This window comes from Lepus europaeus, chromosome 12, assembly GCF_033115175.1.
Source record: "Lepus europaeus isolate LE1 chromosome 12, mLepTim1.pri, whole genome shotgun sequence".
Classification (NCBI taxonomy): Eukaryota; Metazoa; Chordata; class Mammalia; order Lagomorpha; family Leporidae; genus Lepus; species Lepus europaeus.
Window position 1 is genome coordinate 98,173,186 of NC_084838.1, and position 15,211 is coordinate 98,188,396.

At 41.1% G+C, this 15,211-nt stretch overlaps 1 protein-coding gene across 1 annotated transcript in view; it reads left to right on the forward strand.

Moving 5' to 3' along the window:
• Positions 1–15,211, forward strand: part of AUH (AU RNA binding methylglutaconyl-CoA hydratase) — a 168,015-nt gene that overhangs the window by 40,666 nt on the left and 112,138 nt on the right. Inside the window, exon 4 of the mRNA XM_062208586.1 lies at positions 10,546–10,632. Coding sequence (XP_062064570.1) covers positions 10,546–10,632 — 87 coding nt within the window. The remainder of the gene's footprint in view (positions 1–10,545; positions 10,633–15,211) is intronic.

Genomic DNA, 15,211 nt, shown 5'->3' on the forward strand with positions numbered 1-15,211 from the left:
GATGCCAGTTCTAGTCCTGGCTGTTCCACTTCTGATCCAGCTCTCTGCCATGGCCTGGGAAACCGGTGAAAGATAAACCAAGTGCTTGGGCCTGCACTTGCATGTGAGATCCAGAAGAAGCTCCTAGTTCCTGGCTTCGGATCAGCTCAGCAATCCGAACTGGTGGAGTGAACCAGTGGATAGAAGACCTTTCTCTCTCTCTGTAATTCTGCCTCTCAAATAAATAAATTAAAAAAAAAGTAGTGAAATTTTATATTTAATTGGAGTAAAAGATGGCTTCAGATCCTGAATAAGGAGCTCTAAGTAAAAGAATTCAGAAAATTAATGAAAAATGTATATGATGAAATGAAACTGTACATGGATTTGAATTTTTTTGCACCAAAATAAAGTATTTTTTGTTTTTAACATTATTTTTTATTTATTTGAGAGGCAGAGATGGAGACATACAGATGGAGTTCCCTTCTCCTGGTTCACGTCCCAGATGCTCACAATAGCTGGGGTGAGGTTGGCCTGAGAGCCAGCAACTCAATCTGGTCTGCCACATAGGTGGCAGGAACCCAGTCACCTGAGCCATCACTGCTGCCTTCCAGTGTCAGTGTTACCAGGAAACTGGGGTCAGGAGCTGGAGCCAGGATCTGAAGCCAGGTGCTCTGATGTGGGACACTGACATCTTAGCTAGGCTACATGGCCACCCATCAGCTTACCTTATAATTCTGTTTTCCATGAACTTTTAAAAGTCCCTCTCATACTTAAGAATTGGTGACTTTACTAAGGAGGTAGTGCTGTAAGGACAGTCATGTCATATCAAGAAGGTCACGCTGCTGGTCCCCTCTGTACCTTGTCTGGAAGTTTCCTAATCATAAGGGACAGCCCTTGGGCCCCCACCAGTCAAGATCCCAGCCCTTAAGAACAGATGCAGTAGAGATGGACCAATATTGTAATATTTAACATTACCTCACCTGGAAGGCAGTGAGTTCTCAGCTTTGTGTAAAAGGAAAATACTATCACAAATTGACTTAAAACTGTAAGGTTTTAGGATTTCTTGAATCGGTGGTTCCGAAATTCCTTTCACTTTACTTTGCTCTCTGTGCCTTCTTCACCTGCTGCTTGGGAGCCTGAGCTCTCTGCATTTGTGGGCCTCATCTCTGCACATGAGGCTTGTTGAGTAGAAGAAGGTACTGTCCTCCTAGCTGGAGCCTTCAGACGGACTGCGCTGATGAACTCAGGCTAGCCAGGGCCCACCACTCCATGAGGAAGTCGGTTCATCTTCCAAGTACAGGGCCTGTGGGGTGCGGGGAGAACAGGACAGAGGCCAGAGGAACAGTAAGTCTAACACGAGGAAGTGGGAGGAGAGGAGCAGATGCTAGGTAGATGGTCACTATTCATCTTCTATAACTTTCTACTATAAATCAGCTGTAATGAAAATGTTAATTTTGTTCATTCAATTCAGTATTTTTGGGGGAGCCTGCCATATGTCAGGTACTTTTCTTGGATCCATGGATACAGCAGTAAATAAAACAGAAAGGACCCCTGCTCTTGTGGGACCGCTGTAGGCGGAGGAGAGGCACCATCCGTGTTTACTAAGAGGATATGTGACAGTATTCTTGCATCTTGGGGATGATTGTGCGTGTACAGTTACCAGACACAGCTTTAAATGAAAAGTGTCGAAGACAAACATGTCACAGGCGATAGAAGGCAAAAGATGACGTGGAAATAAAAACAAACCACTGGGTTGATCATTCTTACTGATATTTATAAATTACAGGTGAAAATATTTTGCAACTAGGGAGCAAAGAATACGGCTGTCCTGTTCTCAGCCAAATTGTGAACCATCACTTCAGTTTTACATTGCAAGTGCAGGGAGAGCTAGTAACTGTAATCTCTTAGAGCTACATTGGAAATCTGCAGTCAGCTTTTATAAAGCTCTGTGATGCTACTTCAGAAAGTTTATGGAAAGTGGCATTAAAAGGTAAATTTACTTTGAAAAAAGTTTGAAATCCATGTGTTTGAAGGTTCTTCAAAAAGTTCATGAAAAATATGGGCTATGAAAGAACTGCATGGATTTCAAAATTCTTGTTAAAGAAGTATTTATTTATTTGAAAGGCAGAGTGATGGAGGGAGAGACAAAGATGGGGGAAGGAGGGAGGGAAGAGAGAAGAGAGAGAAAGAGAAAGCGAAAATGAGAGCACTTTGATCCATTGATTCAATCCCCAGATGACTACAACAGCTAGGGCTGGGCCAGGCTAACTCCAGGAGCCAGGAACTCAGTCTGGGTCTTCTACATGGGTGGCAGGTGCCCAAGGCCATCTTCCACTGCCTTCCTAAGTACATTAGCAGGAAGCTAGATTGGAAATGGAACAGCACGGACTTGAATTGGTGCTCTGATATGGGATGCCAGAGTTGTAGGCTGTGCCTTAACGTGCCATGTTGCAATGCTGGCTCCTTCAAATTTTGTTTGCACCAAAATAAACTGTATGTTTTAATTCATTTTTTCACAAACCTTTTGAAGTACCTTGGTGTGTTCCAGGATCATGACATCACCAGTCATTCAAATGTTAGAGTCCTTTTCATGTGTTTTTATAAGCATATATATATATTTTTAAGTATGTATATTTATAGGAATGTGTGTACACACATAAGATCATATTAGGAAAATGTAAAATATGAATTTGCCATGTTTATGTTTTTGTTAAAATTTCTAATATTTTTTCATCATCCTCTTACTGTTCTTAAAACTATTTGTAAGATGCAGCTGGCATTGTGGTGCAGCAGTTAAGCTACCGCCTGCAGTGCTGGCATCCTATATGAGTGCCAGTTCGAGTCCCAGCTGCTCCACTTCTGGTCTAGCTCCCTTCCCTGCTAATGCTCCTAGGAAAACAGAAGAAATGGCCCTAGTGCTTGGGCCCCTGTCATCTGCATGGGAAACCTACGTGGAGTTACAGACTTCTGGCTTTGGCCTGGCCCAGCACCAGATGTTGTGGCCATTTGAGGAGTGAACCAGCAGATGAAATCTACTGCCCCCCCCCAACTCTTTCAATAAATAAATAAATCTTAAAAAATTATTTGTAAAGTGATCAAAAATATTAAATAAAGTCAGAATGAAGCACCGGCTCCAGCTGATAGAGAGTGTTGGTTATTTGTCCTAGTCTTATGTAACATACCTGTGTGCATCATTGTCTGTGCTGGTTGATTCCTAGGTACTCATTTCAAGCACACAAGGAATATTTATGGAAATTAACCATCTGCTAGGCCATAAAACCTCCACAGATGTCAGAGGACTGCTATCACTACAGAACATTCTGTCCTCACAGGCAGTTAAGTTAGAAGTCTTTACACAAAGGTAATCAGAAGAAAAGTCCCCTGCATTGGGGTACTTCAGGTAACTTCTAAGTAGCTTACAGCTCAACAGAGGAATCTTCATGGAAATTACGAAATATTTGGAACTAAATGATAACAGAACTACAGTATAATATAATGAAAGTTGTATTTTAGAAAAGAAGAATGGCTTAATGACAAAAACAGCTATGGCATAAACTCCAGTAGGGCAGAGTAAGTGGACATGTACTATTGACGTGGAAAGCGCTCCTTGAGTACTAAGGATAATAGAGCCAGTGCCAGCTCTCTAAAGTCAAATAGTCACAATTTTGGCTAATTCATCAAGGCTGAGGGAATGAATATGCAATATTCAGATTGAAAAGGGGGCCTTAGTCATAAATTCCACAGAGATTAAGCAGGTAATGTAATATTCAGAAGAACTTTATGCCAATAAATTCAGGAATTTAGGTGGAATGGATAACTTACTGGAAAATGAAACTTAACCAAAACTGACTGAAGAAATAGAAAACTTTAATAATCTCAGAACAATTTGGAGATTGAATAAGTAATTAAAAATCTTTCCACAAGAGAAAGCACCTGGCCATGATAATTTCAGAGGAATGTTCTACTCAAACATTTGTGGAACAGATAATTTCAGTTTTACATACATTCTTTGACAAAATAGGAAAAGAGCAGCCCATTCCCAGCTCATTTTCTTAGACCAGGGCAACCTGAGCTAGCCATGATACAAGAACAGCACAGGTAGATGCGTATCCTTAAATTACGTGGAGACGTCCCAGCCAACAGGGAGAGTCCACTGCATGCAGGCTGAGATGCAGACGGGAGCCCCAGAAACCACTGGTCGTCTGACCTGATGTTTTTCCAGAATGGAGGGAATAAAAGCTTATTTGCAGTGGGATCCAGGGTGGCCAGGGGCCTGAGTCAGCAACATGTCACAAAGCTGGAATGATGTAGAAATGATGACTTCAGTCATTGCACAATAATGGCCTTCAGATTTGTGAAGCATTTCATCTTTTAAGAGGAAAGTGTGGCTTGGAACTACTATTTCTCATCCATTAGATTGGTACCATTTAATGAGTGTCTTAGTCAGTGTTCTCCAGAGAAACCAAATCAACAGGGTGTATGTGCAATTGAATCACAGAATTATGGAGGCTGAGAAGGCCTAGGAGCTGCTGTCTGCAAGCTGGAGACCAGAAAAATGGGTTGGGTAGTCAGTCTGAATCCAGAGGCCTGAGAACCAGAGGAGTCCATGAGATAATCCCAGGACAAGGGCGGGAGAAGATGAGTTGTCCCAGCTTAGGTAGTGAGGCAGGAAAAAGAAGAGGCCACTTCCTCTTTCTCTGCTTTTTCTTTTACTTGACCCTCAAGGCATTGCATAAGGCCCACCAACACTGGGATGACCATCTGCTTTACTTAGTCCATGATTCAAATGCTGATCTCATCCAGAAACTTTATGGCCTAGGCAAATTGGCGCAGTTAACCACCTCAGTAAGTATGACAGTGCTATGCGCTGGAGAAACTGAACCAGTACAAAGTTGGTGGCCGGGAACCACTTTGGAAAACAATTTAACATTAATCTTTAAATGACTTACTTACTTAGAGAGCATGAGCACAAGCGATCCTATCTTCTGGTTCACTCCCTACAGGCCCACAGTGGTCCCAGGTGGGAGCCAGGAACTCAGTCCAGGTCTGCCGTGTGGCTGGTAGGGACCCAGTTATCCGAGCTATCACCAGTGTCTTCTAGGGCCTGCATTCACAGGAAGCTAGAGTCAGGAGCCAGAGCCCAGAATTGAAAGCCAGGTCCTCTGATACGGAATATGTATATCCTGAACTGCTACACTAAATGCCCACGCAGATAACACCTTTTTAAGGTCATCATTTGCATTCCATGTGAATGGATGGAGTCATTAGAGGGGCATGACAAAACAACAGTGACTTCCCAGCCTGGGGATGGGGTTTCTGGGAATTCAGGCAGTGCCGCACCCCCCCCCCCCCCCCCCCCCGCCTGTGTATGGCTGTCTGTCAGATATTTGAGTTATGGACGTTTTCATTCATAAAACTTCTCAGGCTGATCTCTAGGGTGCGGTGGTTCATCATTTTCCCTTTCAGGGCCGCACGAACCTTTGCTTCGTTACTCTAGGGTGGGGGAAAGGCCTCTAAACTGTCCACAGAGAGACTTTACAGATGCTACGTTGAGAATTGCAGCTGGGCTCCTGACTTTGGCAGTCCCAGTGCTTCACTTTCAGCTTAAGTCACAGACTGCTTCCTAGGGTTGTTGGAGAATCATTGAGTGTTTGCTGACTTGGTGGCTTTGCAAAGGAGTTAGCTGTAAAGGAATGGCATTGCTCTGGTGAAACTCGTCCGTGTTTCTGTGGAAAGGTTTTCTCCGCGTGAGTAAAGTTGATGAAGAACCCTGCCTTTCTCTAGAAATCAGTGATTTTCATAAAGTAACGGGAAGAGAGGAGATGGGCCCATCTGTTTCATCAAGATGTATTTCTAGGAGGTTTACGTTGAGTATTTAATAGTTACTGGACTTGCAATATACTTATGCTTTAGTTGGTTTTTTTTTTTTTTTTTTTTGATGTATTTATTTGAGAGCAGAATGAGAGAGAGAGAGAGAGAGAGAGAGAGAGAGAGAGAGAGAGAGAATATGAATCTCCCATCTACTGGTCCAGTCCCCAAATGACTGCAGCAGCTAGAGCTGGGCCAATCCAAATCCAGGAGCCAGGCGTGTTATCCAGGTCTCCCATGTGGGTGCAGGGGCCCAAATACTTGGGCCCTCCTCTACTGCTTTCCCAGGTGTGTTAACAGGAGAGCTGAATCAGAAGTGGAGCAGCTGGGACTTGAACTGGTGCCCCTATAGAATGCTGGCATTGCAGGTGGCCGCTTCACCCACTGTGCCACAGTGCTGGCCCCTATGCTTCCGTTCTGTGTTCATAATACTTGTAATGAACATTTGGACTTGAAGAGAACTTTTAAATTAATGCTTTAGGTTATAGGGAATTTCATAAGCAGTAGATCAATTTATGTGTGTATTTCCTTGCAAAGAAATGTGATAGGGTGATCAGTGAAAGATTTTAGGGCACAAACACCAATTATATCTGGGGAAAAAAATGAGAGTTGCTGTGGTTTGAATATGGTTTTTCCAAAGTGGTTCAGATGTCCACTTCCCATCTTGTAGTGCCTGGGTTCAGGTCTGATTCCAATTCCTTGATGACCCAAGTACTCGGGTTTCTGCTGCGTGTGTGGAAGACCTGAGTTCCAGGCATCTGGCTTCGGCCTGATCCAGTCCTGGCCATTGTGGGTATTCCAGGAGTGAACCAGCAGATGGAAGTTCTCTCTCTTTTTCTGTCTCTCTACCTTTCAAATGAATAAATAAATCAAAGTTAACACTTAATTGTCATTGAGGTGGTGTTGGGAGGGCTTTTAAGAGGTTATGAGCTCCTTAAGAGGGATTAATGCTTTTCTTAAAAGGCTGGCACTAGGGTAATTCTCTTGGTGGTAGGTAGACTCTTGTTGTAGAGGGCCTGCATCAGTTTCAGGATGTCAGTTTTTACAAAGCTAGACTGCCCCTTCTGTTTTGCCTCTTAACCGTTTACCTACTCTCTGCCAGGAGTCAGAGCAACCCACAGCTCTTGCCAGTGCTATGCTTTAGTATTTCTTCTACTTTAGCATTAATTTTTCTGTTTCTTATTTCTTGATAGGAATTCTTGATAAGGATGTTTGCCTGCTTTTCAGTTGCTCAGGGAAGCCTGTTGAAAATTCACTGACTGCAGATTGGACAGTGTCTGTTTTTGCTTCTGGCAGTTTTTTCTTTGTATACTTTGGGGCTGTCTTTGTATGCATAATGCCAATTTAGAGTCTTTATGACGTTGTAGTAGATTTTCTTTTTTATTATTATACAGTGACCTTTTAGCTCGAGTAATTTTTTTCCCCTTAGATCTCCTTTGCCAGATATTGGGTAACTTCCCAAGTTTCCTTTTGGTTAGTGTTTGCATCACTCTTGCCCTTTTACTTTAGCCATTGTGCATGCCCTTATATTTTAAAATATTACTTGTAAGCAGTACAAAATGAGCTTGAAAAATCTGTCCTCATGATCTTCTGCCTGAGTAACTTGCTTGAGTGTTCTTTTTTTTTTTTTTAATATAAAAACTTATGTGTTTTTATTTATTTTTTGAAAGAGAGAGAGAGAGATAGATAGATATTTTTCATCCTTTAGTTCATTTCCCAAATTCTTGTGACAGGACTGAGCCAGGCCAAAGACCGGAACCTAGAACTCAATCTGGGTTTCCCATGTGGGCAGCAGGGAACCCAGATTCTTGAGCCACCCACCCTCTGCTGCTCCCCAGGGTGCATATTCATAGGAAGGTGGTTGGGAAGTGGAGGGGCTGGAACTCCAACCATGTACCTCCTGCTGTGTGTGTGTATAAAAATGTACTGCAACATCATATTTGAAGAATTGGCTTGCTTAATTGGAAATTCTAGATTGGTAGTTCAATGGTCCCTCTTGCCCGCAGAGGGTATGTTCTGAGAGTAAGTGAGTATCTGAACTGCTGGATACTACCATTCCTGCATGTCGAGGAAACTCTGTATAAAAAAGCTATGCATGTGCCTCGAAAAATTTTAGCACCAAAATAGCTTATCTTTTAATTCTATTTTTCTACAGATTTTTTGTTATTTATTTACTTATTTGAAAGTCAGTTATAGGGAGAGACAGAGATGTTGATTTTTGGTTAATTTTTAATTAAAAATTTTTGTAGTTGTCATTTTATTTATGTATATTTTTTTTTATTTGAGAGATCGATAGAGCTTACATTTGCTAATTCACTCCCCAAATGCCTGTAACTGCCAGGGTGCCAGGACGGGGCCATGCTGAAGCCAGGAAGTCTGGATCTCCCTCTGGGTCTCTCATGTGAGTGGCAGGGGCCCGAGTACTTGAATTTCCCTGATGACTAGTGTTCTTGAGCATTTGTTTTATCATATACCTATTTGGTCATTCATATATCTTCTTCGTTTTTTTTTTTTTTTTAATATTTATTTTATTTATTTGAAAGGCAGAGTTATAGAGAGGCAGAGGCAGAGAGAGAGAGAGAGAGAGAGAGAGAGAGGTCGGTTAGTCGGTCGGTCTTCCATCCACTGGTTCACTCCCCACATGGTTGCAATGGCCAGAGCTGTCCTGATCTGAAGCCAGGAGCCAGGAGCTTCCTCTGGGTCTCTCATTTGGGTGCAGGGGCCCAAGGATTTGGGCCATCTTCCACTGCTTTCTTAGGCCACAGCAGAGAGTTGGATTGGAAATCGAGCAGCCAGGACTCGAACTGGCACCTGTATGGGATGCTGGCACTTCAAGCAGCAGCTTCACCCATTATGCCACAGCGCTGGCTCCTTGTATACCTTCTTTTAAGAAACGTCTATTCAAGTTTTTTGCACAATTTGGCTATTTTATTGGCATTGAGTTGTTTGGGTTCCTCATATATTTTGGATGTTTTCCTTTATCACCCATGTAGTTTGTTAATACTTTCTTCCATTCTGTAAGTTGTTATGCTCACTATTTTGTTTGCTTTGCAGAAGCTTTTTAGTTTGGTTTAATCCCACTTACCTAGGTTTGCTTTTGTTAACACTTTTGTTTCAAAAATTTGTGTGAGTGATTATCTTGAATATCTTTCTATAATTGTATTTTCCTTGAGTGTTATTATTTGATTTATCTGTATTTATACTCCTAAGTTTCATTTTTGTGCTACATAAATAATATTCTGTTGTATAAATTTGTCCTAGTTTTATTTACTCAATTGGTGGATATTTTGTTTCTTTCCTTTTTTTTTCTATTTTTATATGTTACATTGAATATTATTTAATGGATTCTCTTGGGTGTATGTTTGAGAGGATTTCTAGGGTATACGTTTATACCTAAGAACTGATGGTATGTGCCTTGTCCACTCTGGTTCTCACTCTCCCTGGAAGTATGTGATATCAGAAAGCCCTGTTCTGGATATTATATATTGTTGTGATTATTTTATTGTAGACTAACTGGAGAATACATAGCTGAGTGTATGCCTCCTAGTGTATTGTAATTTTACCTTGTTGTTTGTTTATATAAATGGGGACCAACCTTTCCTTAGATCATCAATTATATTAAAATAAATGTCTTTGTTGATCTCAGTTAATTATCCTATAAGGAATTCCATGTTTGTTCCTACAAGGAATCCCATATGTTTGTTTTTTTCTGTTGCATAGTTATCTTCTGTAATAAAATCATGATTATGCAGTTGCCAGTTCACACTTGAAAGTGAGCTTTTCTCAGATGTGACCACAGTCCTCTGGGTGAACAGCCACGATGGCACCAGGGTCTCACAGCACTGAAACGTGATATGCATTTGCCCTGATGGGCAGTGAGCAATTGTAGGTAGAACTCATGGCGTCTTTTTAAGAACAAAGGAGCTGGCCCCCACTTAGAGACAGTTAATGTCAACATGAATGCATTTATGTGTACTTTTAAATGAATAAATAAACATTTAAAACTTTCTTGGTTTCAATTTCCAATAGAATAGCTGTTGGTTGATATAATCCAAATGGAGTCCCTGCCTCTCAGAGTTTGAACAGGTCCTAAGGTCAGAAGTTTTGAGAAGGATCTGTGCTGTAGTATATTAGCTTGTGCCTCCATCTGTGGTGCTACTGGCATCCAGTGTGGGCATCAGTTTGAGTCCTGGCTGCTTCATTTAGGATCCAGCTCCCTGCTGGAGGCATGGGAGTGCAGTGGAGGATGGCTCAAGTGCTTGGGCCCCTCATCCATGTGGGAGACTTGGGTGAAGCTCTTGACTCCAGGCTTCCGATTGGCCCAGCTCCAGTCGTTGCCACCATTTGGGGAGTAAACCAGCTGATAGAATACCTCTCTTCCTCTCTGTCTCTGCCTGTCTGAAAGTCTGCCTTTTGAATAAATAAGTAAATCTTAAAAAAAAAAAAAAAAACCCGGGAGGGAAAAAAAAAAGAGGGTTGAGAAGCACTGCTTTAATCACATGGAAGATGTTATGAACAAAAAGGTAATTTATTCTTGCTGGTGACGGTCATCATGATGGAGAATTGGGTAGTATAATTTCTTTAAAAGGTGAATTCAGCTGAACTTCAAGTTATATATCACTCTTAAGTAAATTTTTAATTCTTTGCCTTACAACCTTGTTTATAACAAGATTATATTTGTAATTAAATACTTTGCAGGTGCTGACCTTAAGGAAAGAGCCAAAATGAGTTCCAGTGAAGTTGGTCCTTTTGTCTCCAAAATCCGAGCAGTGATTAATGATATCGGTAAGCACACTTGCATTCTCTGTTCAGTAGGAAGATAATCCTAAATGTCAGATTTTAAGTTACCCACTATCCGTATATATAAGTTTTTATCAGATACTTATATAGTTATATAACCATGATGTTTATGGTTATTTATAATTTTATAATTAAGATAACTTCTATATGATGGGATGGCATATATGAGTACTTATTTGAAAACAGAATAGTTTGACCTAAGCCTTTGCCCTAAAAATAGCTCTTTCTCATACACAAGAACATACACAAACATATGAATTTGAATTTTTTGTTTTCTTTTGCATAAATAGAATCATATTATTTCATTAATGTTACCAGATATATCAATTTATTATTAATACTTTTTAACTTACTGCTGCATACTAATTCATAGTCATTTTTAAAAAGTAGTAATTTATTCTGTTTATTTGAAAGGCAGAGAAAGATGAGGTCACCCATGGTAGCTGGGGCCAGGTGAGGATAGGGACCCTGCTTGAGCCATTACCACTGCCTTCCAGAGTCCACATTAGCAGGAAATTGGAATTGGAATCGGAGCCTGGACTTGAACCCACACACTCCTTGGGGATGCAGGAGTCCCAAGCTGTGTCTAAACCATTACGCCTGATCCACTAATCCCTAGTCTTACCCAAAATATTTAATTCTTTGTTAATGAACATTTAGATTTTCTTAAATAAACTGGTTTTTTGTTTAAACTAAAACAGTGAATATCCTTATATAATGATAGATTCCTAAACATAGAGTTGCTTTTCCAAGTATCATATATTAATATTATATTTTAATAAATGCTAGCTAATTGCATTCCAAAAACATTGTAAGAATTTATATTCTCATTAATTATATGACAGTATCTGTTCCATCATACACCTGCTAGCATTCAGTGTTGCTGTTTTTAAAAATATTTATTTATTTGAAAGGCAGAGAGACAGAGAGAAGACGCAGAGTGAGAGAGAAAGCTTCTATCTGCTTGTTCATTCCCCAGATGCCTGCAACAGCCAGGTCTTGGCCAGGCTGAAGCCGAGACTCAGGACTTAACCCACTGTGCCTCAACACCAGCCCCTACCTCATTTCATTCTGTGCTGGTGTATTATCCGAGGCCCTTCTTTGCTTCTGTCTCCAATGTCCAGCTCATTATATTCAGATGTCTTGAGCTGGAACTTTGTTTAGAAGTTCGTCAGAGAGCTTGATCTTTCAAGTCAAAGTTGATGCTGCCTAAAACTTTATTTCTATATATCCTAGGACAACTGGCTAAGACTGGTCTCTTTGTTGAAATTATCTTGATGCTTCTTTAGGAATCTTTCTGTTTTGTGGATTCCGAAATTGCAAAGTGTTGTGAGACGCTCTATCTTTACAGTAGCGTTTTCTTTTTTTTGATTATATCAGTAACTTTTCATTCTGGATCCTGATCCAGGCTCCATTTTTTCCTCCTTAGTTCTTTAATATTTGTTAATAGGACTTTTTATTACATCGTTATGCCAACATTTTTTGAGCTGCCTTTTATAATGACTTGGAGAGATTTTGAAAGTCATGTAGAAACTGAGTATCTTGGATAATCTATACATTAATTATGTTGGAAACCTGAGGCAGGCAGACTTTTTCTTAAGGGAACATACAGTAATGTTTTAGGCTTGGCAGGGCCACAGGGTCCGTGTCGAAGCTGAGTACGCAGCTGCCACAGTGTAGTGTGAAAACAGTGACAGACCATGTAGAAACAAATGCACATAATTCTGTTCCACTAAAACATTGTCTGTGCCTGCTGAAATTTGAACTTCATGTGATTTTTATGTCATAAATGGTTTTTTTTTTTCCAGTCACTTAAAAATGTAAAAACTTGGGTCAGTTATTGTGGCACAGCCTGTTTAGCTGCTGCTTGGGATGCCTGCATCCCATATTGGAGTGCCTGGCTGGAGTCCCAGCTACTCCGCTCTTCCAACTGAGCTTCCTGTTAGTGTACCCAGAAGGCAGCAGATGGTGGCCCAGCGCTTGGGTTCCTGCTGCCCGGGTAGGGGACCCAGGTGGCGTTTCAGGCTCCTGGCTTTGGTCTGGCCTAGTCCTGGCTATTGTGGGCATTTTGACAGTGAGCCAGGGGATGGAAGGAAGACCTAATGCTCTGTGTCTCTCCCTTCCAAATAAATAAGTAAGTAAATCTTGTTTAAAGAAGTGTAAGATTTATTCTTAGCTTACGGTTTTACTGAAACAGACATCGGGTCTGATTTTCTTTCTGTCTCAAGAGCCTCCCAGCTTCTTTATTTTCCCCTGTTGTTTGGAGTTGGTTCTAGTCTTCCATCATTTTTATTTGTTTATTTTTAAAAAAAATTAATGAATTTTAGAGACAGAGAGGATGAATTCTCATCTGCTGGTTCATTGCTCAAATGCCTCCAACAGTAGGAGCTGGACCTGTCCTGAGTTAGGAGCAGGAGCCGGCAGTTCCAGCCAGTGTCTCCCGTGTTATTGGCAGGAATTCAGTTACTTGAGCCACTCAACTGACTGCCAGGCTCTGCATTAGCAGGAAGTTGGCACTGGACTAAGGTGCTTCAGGTATGTGGGCACCTTAACTGCTTGGGTCAATAATACTCATATCCTATTTTTTAAAATATGTGGACTTCCAGTTCATTTGAACAACTTGCTCATGCTTCTCTCAGACCCTTTTGATTGGTTTTTGCTTTAAGATGTAAATTTTTTTTTTTTTTTTAGATTTATTTATTTATTTGAAAGAGTTTAAAGAGAGTGGGATAGACACAGAAAGAGAAAGAACTTCCATCTGCTGGTTCACTCATCTATGGCTTCAGTGCTGGAGCTGGGCCTATCTGAAGCCAGGAGCTTCTTCTAGGTCTCCCGCATAGGTGCAGGGGCCCAAGTACTTGAGCCATCTTCCTCTGCTTTCCCAGGCATATTAGCAGAGAGCTGGATTGGAAGTGGAGTAGTCAGGACTGGAATGACACTTCAGTATGGGTTATCAGCATCACAGGCAGCTGCTTAACCTGCTTACCCACAGCACTGGCACATTTAATAGACTTATTTAAAAAAAAATTATTTATTTGAAAGGCCGAGTTACCCAGAGAGGGAAGGATAAGCAGACAGAGAGAGGTCTTCCGTCCTCTGGTTCACTCCCTGGTTGGCTGCAATGACCAGAGCTGCGCTGATCCGAAGCCAGGAGCCAGGAGCTTCTTCCAGGTCTCCCATGTGGATACAGGGGCCCAAGGACCTGGGCCATCTTCTACTGCTTTCCCAGGACATAGCAGAGAGCTGGATCGGAAGTGGAACATCCGGAACTCAAACTGGCACCCATGTAGGATGCCAGCACTGTAGGTGTAGGCTTTACCTGCTGTGCCACAGTGCCTACCCCTTAATAGACTCTTAAACCAGAGAATACATCTTAGGATGTATGTCATGTGTTAGACTCTAAAGTCTGTTAAATTTCAGAAAATTATAATATACAAATATTATATATATGAAGCAGTTAACTTAGAGATAAAAAAGATGTATGCATATATAGAGATTTTAAAATCAATTATTTGTAAATTTAAAAAGAACTATTGAATTTTACTCATGGGTCAAAGAATAACTATAAAGGAAAAAAAAAAAAACTCTGAATGATTATGAAATCATTGTATATCCAAATATGTGAGATATATATTGGTTAAGGTAATACCTGAGGGAAATTTGCAACTTTAAATTCATATGTTATCAAGTGAACCCACTGAAAGTAAACAGCAAGTCATCACCTCAAACAATTAAAGTTGTACGTCCAAAGACAGTTGAAGGAAAGCAATTATGCAAGGATCAGAGATTTGTGAGGCAGAAGACAAACAGTTGGAAGGATCAATATGAAGCCAAGCCCTTTGCAGGCATAAGTGATTGTAGCAGTACGTGCTGCAGGCGACAGAAGGGCACAGTTATGGATACATGAGAAAGTGTGGCGAGAAAACTCTATGCGAATAAATGTGAAATTTGTGTCTCATGAAGAAATTGTGGGCTGGAGTAGTTATATAACCAGAAGAAAATTGAACCAGTGGTTATTATTTTTTTTAAAGATTTATTTATTTGAAAGGCAGAGATATAGAGAGAGAAGGAGAGAGAGCAAGGTATCTTCCATCTGCTGGCTCACTCCCCAAGTGGCCACAAGGACCAGAGCTCAGTCCATCTGAAACCAGGAGCCACGAGCTTCCTCCTGGTCTCCCACCTGGGTGCAGAGGCCCATGAACTTGGGATGCCTCGAATACTTTCCCAGGTGTTAGCAGGGAACTAGATTGGAATTGGAGCAGCTGGGACTCTATAACCAGAGCCCATAGGGGATGCAGACATTGCAGACCGAGGCTTAACCCTTCTTTGCCACAGTGCTGGCGCCTGGTTATTATTATTATTATTTTTTTTAACATAAGAAAGCACCAGGCCCAGTTTGTAGATGTTAAGGATGTGTGTTTTGGATGTCTTAGCTAACTTGTCAGGAACAGACCATACAATCTTACATAGACTGTTCCACTGATGGTAGAGTGAGATTTACTGCTGAAACTCACTGGTTTCAGGCTAGTATCACCTTTATAACCAAATTTGACAGAAGCAGCTG